The sequence below is a fragment of the Sinohyriopsis cumingii genome, unplaced genomic scaffold (assembly GCF_028554795.1).
Source record: "Sinohyriopsis cumingii isolate HCF-2022 unplaced genomic scaffold, ASM2855479v2 utg000622l, whole genome shotgun sequence".
Classification (NCBI taxonomy): Eukaryota; Metazoa; Mollusca; class Bivalvia; order Unionida; family Unionidae; genus Sinohyriopsis; species Sinohyriopsis cumingii.
The window spans coordinates 4,234,718-4,251,919 of NW_028315918.1; the positions used below are offsets into that span (position 1 = coordinate 4,234,718).

The 17,202-nt window shown below is 35.0% G+C and overlaps 2 protein-coding genes across 3 annotated transcripts in view; one reads left to right on the plus strand and one right to left on the minus strand.

The window, feature by feature from the left end:
• LOC149773700 (kynurenine formamidase-like) overlaps positions 1–5,633 on the minus strand; it is an 84,376-nt gene extending 78,743 nt beyond the window's left edge. The window contains exon 1 of the mRNA XM_089946172.1: positions 5,552–5,633. The gene's annotated coding sequence lies outside the window, so the exon portion shown is untranslated. The remainder of the gene's footprint in view (positions 1–5,551) is intronic.
• Positions 5,634–6,824: 1,191 nt separating this feature from the next.
• The window catches only part of LOC149773701 (coiled-coil alpha-helical rod protein 1-like), a 77,477-nt gene continuing 67,099 nt past the window's right edge, over positions 6,825–17,202 (plus strand). The window contains exons 1-2 of one of the 2 annotated variants that reach the window (XM_089946100.1): positions 6,825–6,895; positions 11,502–11,632. In XM_089946100.1, the coding sequence (XP_089802226.1) occupies positions 11,533–11,632 (100 nt within the window). In that variant the 5' untranslated portion in view covers positions 6,825–6,895; positions 11,502–11,532. The remainder of the gene's footprint in view (positions 6,896–11,501; positions 11,633–17,202) is intronic. The other variant, XM_089946101.1, reaches the window with a different exon arrangement.

Below are 17,202 nucleotides of genomic sequence, written 5' to 3' on the forward strand. Positions count from 1 at the left end.
GTTTAAACATTTTATTATAATTTATTATCATCTAAAACGAAGACCACTTCCCGACACCAAACTTGTATTTATTTGTTCAGCCCCTTGATTTATCAATGCTGGTAGTTTTTGATTTGCAGCTTGATTTATTACTTGACTGACATTTGCCGGCATCACTTCGGTGCTTGGTAATTTTACTGGTGGTGGTGGTTTGCGTATTAATCGTGCTAGTCTGTCTTTGATTGCCAAAAATGCTTTACTGGCAATGTTACCAACAGCACCAGGAGCTTTATCACGAATAACATCGCTTTCATTGATAATTGTTTTGCGATTGGTATTGCTTTAGGGGCCATCTCGCGAATAAACCCCGAACAACATCACCTAATCCATTTCCGTAAGTCATCCTGTATACGGGTAATCGTGAATTTACCACCCTGACCATAACTGGTCTACGATGAGAATTGTGTATGATCATTTTATTTAATTATTCATTTATCTAACAACTAGTTACTATGATAGTCATCAACAAGTTCTTGGTAGATACTAGTATCCATGATACCGCCTTGAAATAATTGATGACAGATATCAGCCGCTTTATTAATTATTTCTGGTGGGTTATTCCCAGCTCGCTTTCCTCCGATGAGAACTTCTAACCGTTGCACGTCATTGATGATATTGTTAGGACAGGGGATAAGACCACTTCCCAAACCACTGCCAGTTGCTCCTTCTTCTGTTGTCTCCGTGGTTTTCTTAAATAGTCTTAAGGGCTATCTTTCTCCTTTTGCTTTTTTAAGTAGCTCCTCAGACCTTTAAAGTTCTGACATCAACTTTTGCTGCAGTGAAGAAGACTGTTGTTGTTCTATCTGTTGCAGAGGTGGAGGAAGTTGATATGAAGGTTCCTGCTGGAAGGGTTGTTGTTGTTCTAGTTGTTTCAGTGTTTCTTTATAAAGTCTCTTTATTTCTTCATCAAGGCTTCTGTATTCTAAATCATCATCTCTGGCTTGTTTTTTGTTTTTATATATGCGATATATCCATTTAATAAGATTATCATCAAGTACTCCTTCAAAACCGGGTTTTAAGATACTAGATTTATTAAATATACTAATTAATATTTTTTCAGGCAAATTTTCTCTTTTAGTATTTCTAATATCTTCGACAAAACCCTCCCTAAATTTTGCAATCAGTCCAATATTTTCTTTTACTGGCTTAGACACAAGTTCTTTTTTCACGTTGGCAACTTCAGTACGAATTTGTCCAATACCTTCAAGTATTTCTTCGCCGACGGGTGGAGGTTGAGCTGCAGCTACATCAGTTGGAAGATCTTGTAAAATCTTTTTTGTTTTTTTAGTTCTCCTCACAATTTTTTCAGCTTGCTCAGCGGTCTGTTTTAATATTGGAAGAATACCTTTTTTCTTTCTTCCTCATCCTTAATATCTCCCAATAAAGCTCTTTCAGTGACCACCGCAGCTTTTCCAGTAGGTGTTGTAACGGGTTTAAATAACTGTTCTGTACCCATAGCAAATTCAACTTGTGCTTGCTGGCGTTCTTGAAGTTTTTGTCTTACAGAATCTCTCACGGGAAGAAATTTTTTGATTGCTTCTAGTCGCTCTTGAGCTGGACTAGCGGAATGCACTTCTCCGATATTTGCCATTATTGATAACATAAATTTTTAATTTATAGCAGCAGGGAGAGGACGAATCCTACAACGAATTGGTTCATTTTTTGTAATCAAAGATACATTAATAGGTTTTCAACCAGAAACCACATTTAGACTAACTCAGGAGGACCTCCCAAAGAGGCTCATCTTTTGAGAGTTCCTCTTGAAACGTAGTCGATGTTATTTCCGGTTGAAACCCCCTCCTTGTGGAGACCTTATTTCGACATTTGGAACCTTCTAAAAGTTGTATGGTTCGCCCTCCCTGCTGCTTCAGGATAATTTAGAGTTCAATGAATAACTGACTGATATCTTGAATATCATTACTTTTGAAACAATGCCTTCTACAAGCCATTTTGCTACTCCGCGAAATGCTACTGTTTAATTACATTGGAAGTCCCAAACTTATGTCACAAATTCTGAGCTCAATGGTTTGTATAATCAGCAGAAACAAGGTATACTTTTAAATGAGCAGTACTTAGAGTTTAAAGATAAAAAAAAGAAAAACTGAGTTGGAAAAGAAACTAAAGAGGAAGATTGATGATCAAAGAAGATCCCAAAAAGCAAGGGATTTGAAATAATCAAAACTGAATGTTTCATTGGAAGATAATCCTGAACTACACACAAAACTGAATATCAGGGCCAGATGTGGTCAAGCAAAAACTGAATCAGAACAACCATTGCTTTTGCAAACTATACTTGATATCCCAATGCATAGTTCAGCTTCTCATGAAAAAAAGACAGTTTGAAGTCTACAGAAGTATTAAAACCTTAGATCAATTAACAGAGCATTTAAAAAATTTGGCTTCAATATAAGTCTAAGTGGACTATACTTTCATCTGCTTCCTAAGCGTAGTTCGTCATCACAAGGTAAGCATCATGTAACCACTGTACCATTAAAGTTAATTAGCGCGCAAAATGATTATCACACACACAAATATGGATGGCCAGTTTTGCACAGCTACAATAAGACATTCTGAAGAACTGTCTTCCAGGCTTGGACTGGATGAGGTTTTGTTTTATCAGCCAGGATGATAAATGTCATGTCCCAATTGGGCTGCTTGTAGCCAATATGCTAATGCACATTGAGTATAAAGCCTTCCTGACCATGACTGGGTAGTTGCTGCCCAGCACAAGCTTATACCCTCAGTGTATGCCGGCATTGAGGTCCATCACAACGGTCTTGGAAGCAGAGATGATGTTGGCTTTTCTGGCCCTATGTTTACAGCCATCTGATCTGGAAAACACTCCGTATCAACAACATTCAGCCATGGATTTGACTTTGAAAAGCTGCTGTGTCTGACAGAGTTCAATACCATAAGCAGGACTGGTACTGATAAATTGGTCAAGCTGATTCTTGTGTTTACTGTTGATGGTGGGCCAGATGAAAACCCACAGTATCCAAATGTCATTAAGGTTGCCATCTACCATTTCTTGAAACACGATCCTGACTCAGTCTTCATTGCAACAAATGCTCTGGGATAAAGTGGTTTAAAGAGAGTGGAGAGAAAGATTGCGTCCATGAGCAGGGAATTAAGTGGATTAATATTACCTTATGATAACTATGGCAGCCATTTAGAAGAACGAGGTAAGACAGCTGGCATTGAGCTAGAGAAGAAAAACCTTGAATTTGCTGGAAACACGTTTGCCAAAATGTGGTGACACTCGACTGTAGACAATTACCCAACCATTGCTGAGTATATGGATTCATTAAATTCAGAGCTCATGGAACAGGATACATTGTGTAGAGATCAAAACTGGTGTGACACCCATGTCCGCTCAAGCCAATACTTGCTTCAGATTGTGAAGTATGATGACAACATGTACTGTTTGAAAGCACGAAGATCATACTTCAGCGTGATAAAAGACAGATTTCTTTCTCCTCCTTTACCCCTTGTTCAAACAATGTCAAGGACTTATAGTTCCAGATCAAGCAACAGATGGAGCCTTGCACAAATTTCCATCCTTATTTGCAACCCAAAGTCTCAAAATGGAAAACATTCTACCTCAGTCAGCAAACACATTTCAGGCAATTCCCTATGGTCTTTATTGTCCTTCACTTCAATATGTGCTGAATGAGAGAATTTACAAGATATGCCACATGTACTCCAGATCTCTGTGCATGCTGTGCAGTCACTCAGTCCTTCACAAATAAATAGCAGTTCCATTGGAACACATCAGATCAATGAGTCGCTGCTAGAAGGGAACATGAAATGATGGTCATACTAGCAAATGCAGAGAATGGAGAAAATTTAGATTGGATTGATGAGGAGGAGCTTGATTTGGAGGAAATATCCCTTCCAATAAACGATGTTAATCTAGAAACAAATGGATTTCTTTTTTGTTCAATGGAGGAGCATCTTACTTTGCCGAGGATAAAGATAACTATGAAAAGAAGTAATTCATTTACAAATACTTCAGATTTTAAATCCTTAGAATGTTTCTGGATTTGCTGAAACTTTAATGTTAGTAAGAACTGAAGTGATTGATGTGTTTAATTTACAGTTCCTTTTGCTTCTTGTTTATTGTTTAAAATTAATTAAATTTTTAAAAATAATGTTATAAACGTTTAACTAGCCAAGCAGTCTTTGTAAAAGCCTGATTAGTTAAACACCATTTTACATAACAGCTTATTTGTTTTGTCTACATAGTTAACTGATATACAATACATTTACTTCTCAATATTACAAGAAATAATGGGAAAAGGGGGGGGGTAAGAGATTTGCGACATCACATAGAGGGGAGTTGGGGTTTTTGTGACAAGTAAAAAAATGGCTAAAATTGTAACATATGTTGATGACCCCTTAGTGTAATAATATAAACTGCATTGTCAGGTAAATTTGAGTTCGGGTACTACTAAATCAAAATGTTTATGTCATAGTAACAAAGGAATTGTTACCACATTAGTTAGTTAAAAATTACTTATATTTCTGAGAAAAAGTGGCCTGAAAAAAACCCCACTACATATTACAGAGTTCTTTCCCTTCACCACAAAAAATAATGACACAAAATGGCAACACCTTTAAAACTGATTTCATCAACTAATCAAATATATTTTATTCGTAACAGAGTTTGCATCTGGGTGATTTTACTGCATAATTCTCTTAGCTGTGTAAATAAATAAATTGTGACTATTAAACAGTATATTTTTTAAAAAACTCATTTCACATAACTACCTTGAAACTAGTGTGAAACACAAATTAACATTTTAAAAAGGCTAAAAACTCTAAAATACCTTTTTTCCCTTAAAACTAAAGTCCATTAAAATTAAAAGTATTTTTGAAAATGTATCATCAATGCCTTCAATATAATATTATTGTTTGTGCATGTTGATTTTTTTTTTTCTTCAAAATTTCATGTAGCATCCATAAAAGTGGCAAGAAATATCCAATATTGTCTCCGGCCTAAATGACCTCTACCAGTCAAAATACCACTATGGTTGGTCATGCTATACTAATTACTGTTTTTTTTAAAATCAATATTCCATTCATCAACTATTCAGTATAACTCTATATATAAACTTGATGCATTTGCTAATCCCGTACAAGTTCATGCACCATTCATGAACATACCACAAGGTCTCACTGGACAGTTTATCTGGTGAATTTTCATCCGACAATGACCTATTGCAGAAAAATGAGAATAAGTTTACACTGAAGATGCAAATATAAACAAATGATTTTGCAGAAAGCATATATGCGAGATTTTGACTGCGTCAATCAGATTAATTCCTAATGCAACTGGTTGCTTTTATACTGAACCAACACTGTCACCAACCCCTTTTTTTTTACATTCATTTTTGACAGCATAGCTATTTTGAATATTTTCCTGTGGCATGGCAGCTAAAAGAATCAGTATGTGCCTTATGCATGAATAAAGTTCACTAGTACTATAACAAATTAGCATAATTTTCATCACCCCTCAACCATCTAGATTTTTAGATATTTTCTTCTTTAGCAGACACACGTAAATACGTAAGCCAAGTCGGCAGCTCATTTGCAGCCCAAGTTACGCATTTGATCTCCAATGCTCATCTAACTGTGACAGGCAGTTGCCAACAAGCCAACCAATTCCCAAGCCTAATTCAAAGTAAATCTAAACCACATTATAGATTTAGCCTTTCTATGAATTTACAAATGCTAGGCTTGTGCTAATTATGTTCATGCCATCTACCTTAAAAATTAGGGAGTGTCAAAATACGAAGATATCTAGTGAGACATAACATTTTAAGTCTGGTTACCTGGCCTTCTCCATTCCATTATGAGGAGTGGAAAGAGATCAGGGAACCAGACTAATAACATTCTGGCCGGAGCTTCCACTACGTCATTTAGAAATAGGGTATTAATTTTATCTTTATTTTTACAGCCGTTGTTACGAATATTTTCAAGCCCAAGAACTATACTCTTTTCTCGGACTGACATATTTAATACTCTTTATGAATACATTTAACACTATATAATCATTATTGCCAATAAAATTAAACATAATCATAAATAAGATAGTCTTAGGTGGCGCTATACAGTTTCGCATTTTGCATAGGTTAGGAATTTAAAGAAAAAGAATGTCCCCGGCTTTCCTCACTGGTTATACTGGCTATTTAAAAAAGACCTTGTATATCTTAGGTATAATGCAAAGAACCTTTAATTCCCTTTATTTTGGTGTATGATTGATGGGTGTACTATGGGTTATAGAGTATACAGCTTGGCCTTACTTCAAATGTGCATCTTTCAAAAAAGTGCTAGCTCTACTTGGTCATTTTCACTTCCTGAACTTCAGCGGTCAATTGTATAAAAAAGAGCCGATAACTTTTTTTTACATTTTATATATTTGGTAATTCATTCATTGCACTTTCAGAAGCTGGTATTGTCTAGTCTGGCAAAATTCATTTTCCCTATTTTAATAGCTGCTATGTATAGTGTACTTTAGACTAATTCAGACTGATTTTTTAACACAAGGGAGCAGTCATTTTAGTTAGCAGTGTGCTTAAATCATGTAAAATTTCCAAAAGTACAATATCCAAAAGAAATATCATCCATATTACATTAATGTAGCATAGAGGTATGCAAACATTCTCTCCACTGTGCATGTTTTAAATGCGAACTACTTCACCTTACATACGTCACTCTGTCAAAAGTACATATTATCTGGTGAGCGCCACCATAGAAATAAGATTGTCCAAAATGACATAGCCGCAACTTCGAATAAGCATCATGGCGGAAGATTTGAACCCGCCATCGCATTTTATGTCAACAAAATTAAAAGGTTCATGAATTTCGATCATGTTTTGGATTTCAATTTGGCATTCTTACATAATTCATATCGAGAACATTTCTGAATATCAGAATAACTTAATTAGCCATAAATACGTTTAATATTTTACCTTAAAACCAGCTAGAACATGTTCTGGCATGAAACGGCATCTTGATTTTTAACATGTATGTCCTTTCAAGTGTATAGCATAGAGCGTCTTAGTTAAGAACTAACATTTAAACATTATACACGATTTTATATTTTTTCCCCATGGTAAAATTGGTTAACAAGAGGAGTCTTTTGACAAGTGAAGCCTATTACATAGAAAGTGATGCTGCACTGTTTAAAATTATAATAGTTATTTTTCACGGCAAACAATAAAGGTAAAATAACTTAATATAAATTAAAGTAAAAGAGAAAAACAAACTTTTAAGCTGTGTTACATAGCGCAAAATACAACACTGAAACTAGATTTGAGTGATTTACATGCATTTGAAGAAAAAAATGCAAGCTTTCATTTGTACATTCTAAGGCCATTTTAAAATCTGCCATTTAGACTTTTATTTTCGATAAATTTTCGCTAGTGTATAAGGCTACATTGTTTACCAAAAATTTGGAATGATACCATTTAATAGAAATTATTAGCACTCAACCTTTTCCCCAATCTAGACTTACTAAACAGCTGACGGTTATAATGTGTATACGTACTTCATTCCACTTGTGACTATTTCATTTGTTGTGTGTTATTAACCTCTTAGTATGGCAGGATTTAGTTTGCAAGCACATATTTGCAGAATATATGTCGATTTCAGGGTTATACCTGATGCTGAAATTTGTGCAATAGTATGCATTTTAGGTTTGGATGCTTACAAATTTCAACAGCTGAGTTCTTGTTATGCAGATTTTTGGGGTATTTTGGTCTGCAGAATTCTCTTTTGTTTCATCCACTACTACAAAGGTATAGTATCAGTCATGCAGTGTGTGAGCTATCATAGCTGTATTGTTTGTGATGGGATTAGGTGAAGCTACATGATCTTAGATCTTAGTGGACAAAGAAATTAAGGCACCTGTTAATCCGGTTTTGGTTCAAAATGCTCATTGTTTTCAAAAGACTAATTATACTTGTGATTTAACCTCTAGTTTTTTTAATTAGCATTACTCTTCATGGCTTTAATCCATGCATCCTATTATAATGTTTGGAACATCTGCATTTTATCATATACAGTATTTAGAAAAATAGTTCTACAATTTTGAGACCTGTTTTGTTTCTCAAAGGAATACAAACTCCCATGTTAATAGTCATAAACCATTATAAAGTCAACTATTTTTCAATATCATATACATATTCATTTTTCAATGATTATCATTGTACTTTTTGGGGGGATGGCAAATGTACATAATTTCTTTGATGCCAAATATAAGGCTATAGATGAGCATGATTGTCATGATATTGGCAGACAGAAATTACTAGATGTATCTAGTTTTGATAAACAGAAGATTGAAAGATTTGTGGAATTATGCAATAAGATACTCAAGATGGGAAAATAAAACATGATTAGATTTATGTTGTGACTGTTGAAGAACAAAAAATGCAATGTTCTGGAAGTTTGATACACCACACATGACAGCATCTTGATTTATCATTTATATTTACTGTATGCTTCTGTCACAAAAATACAGATTTATTCATTTGTCAAAGTCTGTCACTTTAAACTTGTAGTCAATATTTTGGTCAGTCATCCGGATTCTTCCACAGACATGATGCTTATGCTAATTATTTGAAGCAAGTTTTGACATAGAGGAAATAAATTATATTTTATCTTATCATTCAAATTTGAAACATTATTATTATTTGTAAATATACAGGATTTGGCAGGCAGATCTCCCAAAGGCAAGTTAATTTTTCCAGTCAACTTTTGTCCAGGTCTGAATACATTCATTTGTTCATGTAATTGTAATATGATTTGTGGATGAAAACTACATTATAACATTTCATGTGGAGCTGCAGTATCTAATGTTTAAAGGTGGATCTTAATTATAATTTGTTGATATTTGCAAGAATATCATTTACCTTATTTTGTATAGTTAATGCAGCATCCAATACCTTTTTTATTTCAATCAGAATATGTTTGTCTTTCACCTGATGGCAAATGAGCATTTTTACTGAAACACTAATTATTTTTCGTTTTCATTTTTAATTAACTACATCTTACTGTTATTTTTAACTTAATTTGACCTGTTAGCTTTCCTTTATTTGTAGATAACATTAACAACAATAAAAAATTGAAAATTAGACCTTGCCCTCTAACATTTTTTTTGGTACTTATATATTTACATTTTGTATTAAATATGAAAAATAGATGGTCAGCATGCCCTTTTTTCAGTTAATTTTTAGCTTTAGCGATAATAAGCCAGCACTGTTAATAAAATGGCCAGTTGTCCACCATTTATCTGATCATTGGTACAAGTTTGTTAAGGCTGCTCTACTCGGAGGATTGCCCTAAAATTTTACACACACCATCATCCCAGTGAAATTTACATGTGTCAGCATGTATTCTTGACATAATATTTCACTGACCAGATGTCTGACTTAAATTTCATACATTTTTCACAAAATCTTTATAAAATAAGTAGCATGAACATGTAATAAAGTGAAAAATGGAGTTTACTTGAATTTACTTTGAAGTGCATTATATCATCATCTCTCTCCTGTCACAGTAATCTTAATATCTAAGTTGGTAGAGAGTCAGACTCATAATTCATTGGTAATGGGCTTGATGTCTACTCACATTAGTCAGGTCAGCAGCCTTGCTGTGTCTTTGAGAAAGGCACTTAGCTCTTATTTCCTCAGCATGATATAGCCAACAGTGTGTTGAAGTGTAGTTAAAACCAACAAATAACCAAAACATAACTCCTTTCATATTGTACTGTATAATATTAATAAAGAATTCAGACAGTAACCTTTGGGAATGCAGTAACACTCAGCCTTGAAAAGTTTTAAATAAAATGCAGCTGTGTTTACAGTCTTGACAGTCTTTATTATAAAAGATAAGATTTTTATGGAGATTTTAGACTGAAGTGTCTGTACAGTGATTTATCTTAACTGGAGAAAAAAATGAAAGATGTTTCCATTTTTGGCAGTTATTATAGCAATTACATGTGACAAAAATGATGGCACTCTCATATGACAGCTGGACTTGCAGATACAGCAGTTTCCATTGGCTAGATGTTTTGTTTCACACTTGGTGTCTCCATCTTCACTACCTGTGAATTTAATTCAGGAAGGGACTTTTTTAGTAACCACTAGAACTCTGGAAGGTCCTTGGTGGGTTCATCTGCCATCTTGGATTTTGTTTTGGTTTCAGATTAGTCCTCACCATTTTACTCTTTGAAGACTAGGTGTGGGATTTTATTGGGGGTGCTACATTTTCTTCTGCTATGGACATTCCTCATGCATCTTTGCTTAAAGTTCTTTTATTATAGGAAATCTCTTTAAAAAATAAATGGTTATGTTTAATGTTATACTCTTGTCCATGAGGTGTGACTAACTGTTGTTAATCCTAATCCCAAACCTAATGGCTGTTGTTTATCCTAACTCCAATCCAAACCCCAAACCTAACTCTGGCTGTTAATCTGAACCCCAACCCTAATTCTGGCTGTTGTTAATCCAAACCCCAGCCATTACTATGGCTGTTGTTAATCTTAACCCCAACACTAACTATGGCTGTTGTTAATCCAAACCCAAACCCTAACTCTGGCTGTTGTTAATCCTAACTCTAATCCTAACCCCAAACCTAATTCTGACTGTTGTTAATCCTAACCCCAACCCTAACTCTGGCTGTTGTTAATCCAAACCCAAACCTTAACTCTGGCTGTTGTTAATCCTAACCCAACCCTAACCATGGCTATTGTTAATCCAAATCCCAACCCTAACACAGGCTGTTGTTAATCCAAATCCCAGCCCTAACACCGGCTGTTGTTAATCCTAACCCCAACCCTAGCTCTGGCTGTTGTTAATCCAAACCCAAACCTTAACTCTGGCTGTTGTTAATCCTAACCCAACCCTAACCATGGCTATTGTTAATCCAAATCCCAACCCTAACACAGGCTTTTGTTAATCCAAATCCCAGCCCTAACACTGGCTGTTGTTAATCCTAACCCCAACCCTAACTCTGGCTGTTGTTAATCCTAACCCCAATGCTAACTCTGGCTGTTAATTCTGGCACTAAATGTGTGGTGGTGCAGGAAATACTAATAGTGGCAGCATCAGTAATAACTTAAGGATTAAGTGGATAAATACTATACTGTTTAAAGCAGATATTTCCTGGCATCAGTCTTATCATTTGCAGGCATCATTACACCAGGGGTTGTAGGAAATAATTTCAGTGTGCGGAGGTGCAATGTAGTTAATATTTTGTCTAATCCATTCAGGATGACTAATTGATAGATGGCTCTTGTGACCATCATACAGGATTAGAATATGTGAATTTTCATTTTGCTCTTGAAGAATCTTCATAAGATGGTGTTGCATGCACAATATAAATGTCCTTATGTGATTGTCTGGATACGGACATTGTTCCACTTGCACCTTTAAAAAGACCTTGCATTCTTTCACCAGGAAGACAGACAGTGGAGGTGTTTGATGTCTGATGCCAATTTCTCAACCAATCACTGTCACCATTTTGGATTTTCCAGTAACTGTTTTAACAGTTTATGCCTTGAAATTTGACCTGGACATCATTTTAAGAGGTTTGTGATGTGTTAGATCTTTCTTGCCAATGTTATAGATGTGGCTTCAGAGTTCAGTTAAGTTCAGCAAAATTTGTCACTTGCTTGATAGGTTGCACTTTTGGCACATTTTCAATCTCAAAAGATAGGTCTGTTATTCTAAAGAAAACAACAATCATAACCTGCAATCTCTAAAGATCAGGCACATTTTTCTCAAAACTTTCTGAGCATGTAACTAAAGCTGAGGCTCAAAATGAGACGATTTTGACTTTTTGTAACATAGAGGAGTGTGATGTTCAAATAATGGAATTTTCAAGATTGTCAGAATTTCAATTACTTTACCCTCAGAACAGCCCTAAAATCTGGTAAAAAGTAAATTGTCATAGATAGCCCTACCTCTATCATAAAATGTTAAAAGACAGATGAAAATTCAAATTGATACCTTATCATGCGATAGGCACATGCTGACGTCATGATGTCCCATGACAGTGGTAGTAAATGCTGAGAAATGCAGCTTGGCCCAAAATGTACACATTTAGATGATGTTTAACATAGAGTGTATACATAAAAAGTGGTGGTATATGCTAATTATGACAAAATGTGACAGAATTGTGTGTGTGATTTAAATTTTTAACATAACTTTGACAATTTTAATCATATTGCTGTGATGTTTGCATGTGGCAGTTTATAGTGATGTATTGCACTATTGCAATATGCCACAGACATGTAGCATCATATTGCACTCATTCACATTATCCCGACACCAGGTCGACCAATCCTAACACTAACCTCTTAATGCTGAGCACCAAGTGAGGCATCTGCTAGTACAATTTTTATTAGTCTTTGGTATGATTTAGCCTGGGGCTTGAACCTGTGACCTCCATGAAATATATACCCATTATAAGTATTGTACCCTACCTGTAGAGCTGCAGTTAGGGGCAGTAACTCCCAAAGCAGGAATGGAATTTGCTAAAAAATTAAAAAATGATGCAAAAGAAACAATTTATTGCCTCTCACTCTCACACACATACACAAACACATACTTTTATGTAACTGTTTGTACATATTAGTATTCACCCATATTTTCCAGTATGACAGACTACTAGCAATACTAGTTCTAATGTAAATTTGTTTATTTGATGTGACCAGTTATAATATGAATGCAAAGTAACATTAGTTATTTTAATTTTTTTATATATAATAGTAACTGCAGCATCTTTAATGCATGTAAATATAGCAGAACTAATTACACAACATTACAAAATTAACTTTTTAAAATTGAATATTATCATAAGGAAATCATTTAAGTCATTGCCTGATACAAAAAATCTTTTACTGAACAAGAAACTGGTTGCCATAGCAAAGAAACGTTTAGAATAATATAACTAATAAGAGACATGCATAGAAAAGAAATATGTCATTCATATATGTACACGGAATGTTGATGTGTGTCATTTGATGTTCTCCACTATATATGATGTCATCATCATTTTGAATTAGAAAGACAGTAAAGGCTAAAATCAATATTGAAAACATAAATGTTCTATTAAGTACTCATGTAGTAGATACATTGAGAAAAATCATACAATCTTTAATTAATCTTTTCTTTGTTGTAGATGTAGTCATAGTGTTCACATTAGGGGTTTGAGCAAAAATCTGCCATGAGTCCAATTCTAGTCACTGTAGATGTAGTCTTAGTGTCCTGATTAGGGGTTTGAGCAAAAATCTGCCATGGGGCCAGTTCTAGTCGATGTAGATGTAGTCATAGTGTCCACATTAGGGGTTTGAGTGAAAATATGCCATGGGGCCAATTCTAGACAATGTAGATGTAGCCATAGTGACCACATTAAGGGTTTGAGTGAAAATCTGCCATGGGGCCAATTCTAGTCAGTGTAGATGTAGCCATAGTGACCACATTAGGGGTTTGAGTGAAAATCTGCCATGGGGCCAATTCTAGACAATGTAGATGTAGCCATAGTGACCACATTAAGGGTTTGAGTGAAAATCTGCCATGGGGCCAATTCTAGTCAGTGTAGATGTAGCCATAGTGACCACATTAGGGGTTTGAGTGAAAATATGCCATGGGGCCAATTCTAGACAATGTAGATGTAGCCACAGTGACCACATTAAGGGTTTGAGTGAAAATCTGCCGTGGGGCCAATTCTAGTCAGTGTAGATGTAGCCATAGTGACCACATTAAGGGTTTGAGTGAAAATCTGCCATGGGGCCAATTCTAGTCAGTGTAGATGCAGTCATAGTGTCCACATTAGGGGTTTGAGCTAAAATCTGCCACGGGGCCGATTCTAGTCAATGTAGATATAGTCATTTTAACCAGATTAGGGTTTTTTGAGTCTATACTTGATTTTGTTCCTCAAACATTGTTGAGAGATTAGTGCTAGGGTTTCTCACTTTGAGGTCAGGCAATCTACTGAAAAAAATATGCAGCTTTTAAATCTGGAAGTATGTTTTCTGTCCTGCAAACCAAAATGATAAGCATAGTCAGACGTTAGAGTTACTTTTTCCTTTCTTGTATATCCATATCCTATTTCAGCCATTGCAATCATATGATGAGACTTCCTATTCTTCAGAGAAGACTGGTGCAGATCCTGATTCATTGAATTTCACTTTCCCTTGACTCTTTCCATAACGGTATTGATTGGGACACCAAACGAAGCAGCTGCTTGTTTTACGAGAGTTTGCTCTTCCTTCAAACAATTTTTGTATATGTTATATCAAGTGGAGTGTACATCTTTGTTCACCTCTTTGTTAGTGTAACTTGTTCGAAGATGCAAATTTAAATAAGGACCTTGATCTTTTGCCTTACAGTACAGATACTAAGTTACATAAAACCTGGGTGTCCTTGGACAAGACATGAGAGGAAGGTTCTAGACATGAGAACAATGTTTCTGTGTTTCTTGCACTAACATCAAGAACATTGTTTTGAGAACTGACAAGAACTGCATTCATAGGTTGAGAGTTCATACCACCTTTGAAGTGGTAGTATACAGGAACAAAGATATCAGAATACGCCGAGGGTTTATTCACCATATTTGTTTCATGCCAATATCAACTTTAGTTGATTGGGAAAACATGCTCAGGAAAAAACAAGAACATTTTTAAACATGTTCTTGGCGTTCACTTGATATTCTAGTACAGGTTTCCCTGAGACGGCCCCTTTCATCTGACTGAACTGGACTTGAGCAGACAGGTCAGTGAGAAGTTTCAGTGACTGAGCATGTATGAAGTAGAATCAATAAGTACTTTTGAGAGTGCAAAGTTTAAATTATGTAAAACAGGGTAGGTTGTGGGATAGAAACTACCATGCTTACCGTATATACTCACATATAAGCCCATTCACGTATAAGCTGAACCCCAAACTGAACAGGTGTACACAATAAAAAGTGCATGACCTGCATATAAGCTGACTTAAAACTCCGAGACATCTCAAGATGCACGATGCAAGTTCTAAATGCATTTATTTAGGCAAACGTGTGTTTAAAAAAATTACATGTATACTTATCTCAAGGTTGGCATGCATGATTATTAAAAAGAAATGGTATAAACTTGTTTGAAAAGTAATTTATTTCATTTTCTGTTTTCTTATTGTTTCTGCCTAATTTAGATTTGTGTATAATTTAATCGAACGATGACAAGAATTTAGCAATCGCGAGTTTCTGTAACACTACCTCTCCCTTTTGACTAAATTATTGTTTGTTTTTGCATTATTGCATTGGATATTTTATATCAGTGCACCGGAAATTATGTTTTTACTTTGCTTTGAAAATTTAAATACCTAAACTCATTAAAATGTAACCCCAGTATGACAACACAACGAACAAACAATAAGGTTCGATTCAACGCTCACAATTAGGCTACTGAACGTATTTACATAATGGTGCCACAGCATGTACATTGCAGGTTTGATTATGCACTGAAATAAGTACATCCCTTGGAGTCGAATCATGGACACCATTGTGCTCAACTTTTATATCTCCAAAATACAATAATAGTTTCAGAAATAATGCTTCAAAAATATGCTAATACCATAAAAGCTGAGTTGTAGTTTGCTTTGATGTAAGCGACCTTACACCACACCTGCCAACTTTCACGCTGGGAGGGAAAAAAACTCCCAATTTTTGGGGTTGCTCCATGTCTACCTCCCGATTTCATAATATCAGATTTTTGCAGAGAACTCCTGATTATTACATTATGTCTTTGATTTTCATTTCTTCTAAACAAGAAAAGTCCTATATGTTCTGTTGTATCAACTGTGAATTATTGTTGTGACAAAATTATTTTAGTGTAATGAATTCGCTTCTTCACTGAATAGAATGTTATGTTTAAACATTATTCACATAAATTGATGACTTTTTTTTACCTCTACAATAATAAAGAAATAAAAAAATAAACCACTACAATAAAATCGTCCACAATTAATTTCAATCCCAAAAATGATAACGAATGCTGTAACATCATATGCTATAGCTCCATTCCCACGAAGAAACACAAGTGAACACTGGCATTTTTATGCCGTATATACCAATGTTAAACTGGTACAATTACCAGTCAAAATTCCCTCTGATCACAAGCCAGTTTCAGGGTTTTAATGATTAACTGGCCTGTACTGCTGTCGCAAAATGAAAGACAAATTCGCCAACTATCAACATAGGAGACACCGAAAGATCAAGCTTTCCATTATGTGGAAAGTTATGTTTGTTCAGCTAAAACACAAAACTAAAATTGATCTTAGTTGATCTCTATGAGAATTTTAGCCTTTATTATTACCACTCTTCATGAACATGTAAATTATGATGGTTATGTGCATTGTACAAATAAACTTGCATACCTTTTTAAAAATATTACCTCAATTTGTAGGATCGCTTATATCATTGAAAATGAGTAACTTCTGAGCGCATGATTCAGTGTAAATAAAACAGCTATTAAGGACTTGCAGAAATGTTATCTGGAAGAATGCGATTTGGTCGAAACAATGAATAAAGCAAAATCAACATCTATGTTTGGGAATAAGTAAGGATTTAAGTGACGCTATGCATGCTTTGCACTGTGTAAGTACTGTACATTATAGTTAAGCATGGTCTCCTTGGTAAACTCAACTGGCCTGTGAATTATGAAGTCTGTATCTACCTTTATTTAATTTCGTGTTGGAGAAATCAGAAAATATGCACATGCAAAATAGTAACAAAATCAATCATAGTACTTTATAACAGTTTAATAATTGTCGGGTTATCGAATATTACTTTTTTCTACATGCCTATGTCTTAGGACACGGAAGAAATTATTGTTTCGTGTCACAAGATTTACAGCCATTACAGTAGTCAACAAAAAGACCTAAAATCTGTCAAGTTTAAACATTAGCCCTTGGATAAGCCACCCCCCCCTTCTTCCAGGCCTTTATTTTTCCTAAATCTGCTTATACGCGAGTATATATGATAGTTACCTTTCTGATGATGGGTTATGACACTGATGCTAATATTGACTGCTAAGTGATGCCCTAAAATACAGAGATATTCCAAGAGAATACAGAATATATAGCAACCTGTGAAAACGTATCAAGGTGTTTTTTTTTTTTA